The sequence below is a fragment of the Mus pahari genome, chromosome 1 (assembly GCF_900095145.1).
Source record: "Mus pahari chromosome 1, PAHARI_EIJ_v1.1, whole genome shotgun sequence".
Classification (NCBI taxonomy): Eukaryota; Metazoa; Chordata; class Mammalia; order Rodentia; family Muridae; genus Mus; species Mus pahari.
Genome location: NC_034590.1, coordinates 79,697,062 through 79,698,669, shown reverse-complemented (window position 1 = coordinate 79,698,669; position 1,608 = coordinate 79,697,062). Strand labels below are relative to the sequence as shown.

General features: G+C 43.8%; 1 protein-coding gene across 2 annotated transcripts in view; it reads left to right on the top strand.

Annotated features, from left to right (window-relative positions):
* Positions 1 to 1,608, top strand: part of Scube2 (signal peptide, CUB domain and EGF like domain containing 2) — a 67,706-nt gene that overhangs the window by 7,794 nt on the left and 58,304 nt on the right. For both annotated transcript variants that reach the window (XM_021200731.1, XM_029539670.1), the window contains exon 3: positions 846 to 971. In XM_021200731.1, coding sequence (XP_021056390.1) covers positions 846 to 971 — 126 coding nt within the window. The remainder of the gene's footprint in view (positions 1 to 845; positions 972 to 1,608) is intronic.

The following is a 1,608-nucleotide window of genomic DNA, read 5'->3' as shown; positions in this document are numbered from 1 at the left end:
CACTCTGTAGACCAGGCTGGCCTCGAACTCAGAAATCCGCCTGCCTCTGCCTCCCAAGTGCTGGGATTAAAGGCGAGCGCCACCACTGCCCGGCTCTAGGTTTTCTTTTGCATTTGGATTTTTCATTTAACAATATATTCTATTAATTATTCCAATTCATTTCATAGAGACTTTATTATTTATTGATTGATTGATTTATTAGAGCTGCATAATACTCCATCAAGTGAATATACCATGTCTTACTTAGGGTTTCTATTGCTGTAATTGAACATCACGACCAAAGCAACCTGGGGAGGAAAGGGTTTATTTCACTCACAGGTTCGTATCACTGTTTATTATTGAAGAAAATCAGGACAGGGCACACACAGGACAGGAACTTGGAGGCAGGAGCAGAGGCAGAGGTCATGAAGGAGTCCTGAATCCAGGCTCGCTCCCCATGGGTTGCTCAGCCTGCTTTCTTATAGAACGCAGAACCACCATCCCAGGGACAGTACCACCCACAATAGATTGGGTCCTCCCTCGTCAATAACTAATTAAGAAAATGCCATGTGGCTGGATCATTTGGAGGCATTTTTTCAATTAAGTGCCCCATGTTCAGATAACTGTAGTTTGTGTGTCAAGTTGACATAAGACCAGCCAGCCCATATCCTTCCCTTAAACAGCTCTCCTAAATGTGGACTTATGGTGGGTAGCTCCCAGTACTTTGTAATCTCGAATGCTACAACAACGAAGACTGGTGCGTGCTTATTTTTCAGTTTGTGTGGATTCTCAGAAGTGGGTAAATGCATACATATATCTGTCAAGGGAATAGCATCCGATGAACTAACCTCTGCTTTGCTTCTCAGACATGGATGAATGTGACAATGCACTCAATGGAGGCTGTGTCCACGACTGTTTAAATATTCCAGGCAACTATCGCTGCACCTGTTTCGATGGCTTCATGTTGGCTCATGACGGTCATAATTGTCTTGGTAAGAAAAACGTTTTCCTCTCCCCACCTCCTACCAGCCTCTTTCTTTTTGAAGCCTTACTCATGAAAGCAAAAAGGGGGGTGGGGTGGGGTCCATTTCAGTCAGTAGAGTGCTTGCCCAGTTTGCACAGAGCCCCACATTCCATCCCCAGCAGGGCAAAACCACGGTGGTACATATCTGTAATCCCAGCACTCAGGAGACAGAGGCAGGAGGATCAATAATTTAAGATTATCCTTAGTTACAGTAGAGCAAACTTGAGGCCAGTCTGGGCTACATGAGACCCTGTCTACATATATAAAAAATACAAAAAAAGTGACCCAAGGACCATGGAAATGTGGGTTTTGCCCCCTTAGGCATTAGACTATGTGACAGAAAACTGGATAGGTAAATTTAGTCCAAGGAGATGGGCGGACATTGCCACTACTATTTATTGATTTCTGTTTATTGATTATTGACACTGACTTTCTCGCCTTAGGTGCTCTGGTGAAAGGATCCCAACTACCCTTTAAATACTAACTATGTCTTCATTCTTGCTTCAGAGCTGTGTTGGGTCACAGCCAGGTAGATCCTACACTTTTTTTTTTTTTTTTTTTTCTCGAGACAGGGTTTCTCTGTATAGCCCTGGCTGTCCTGGAAC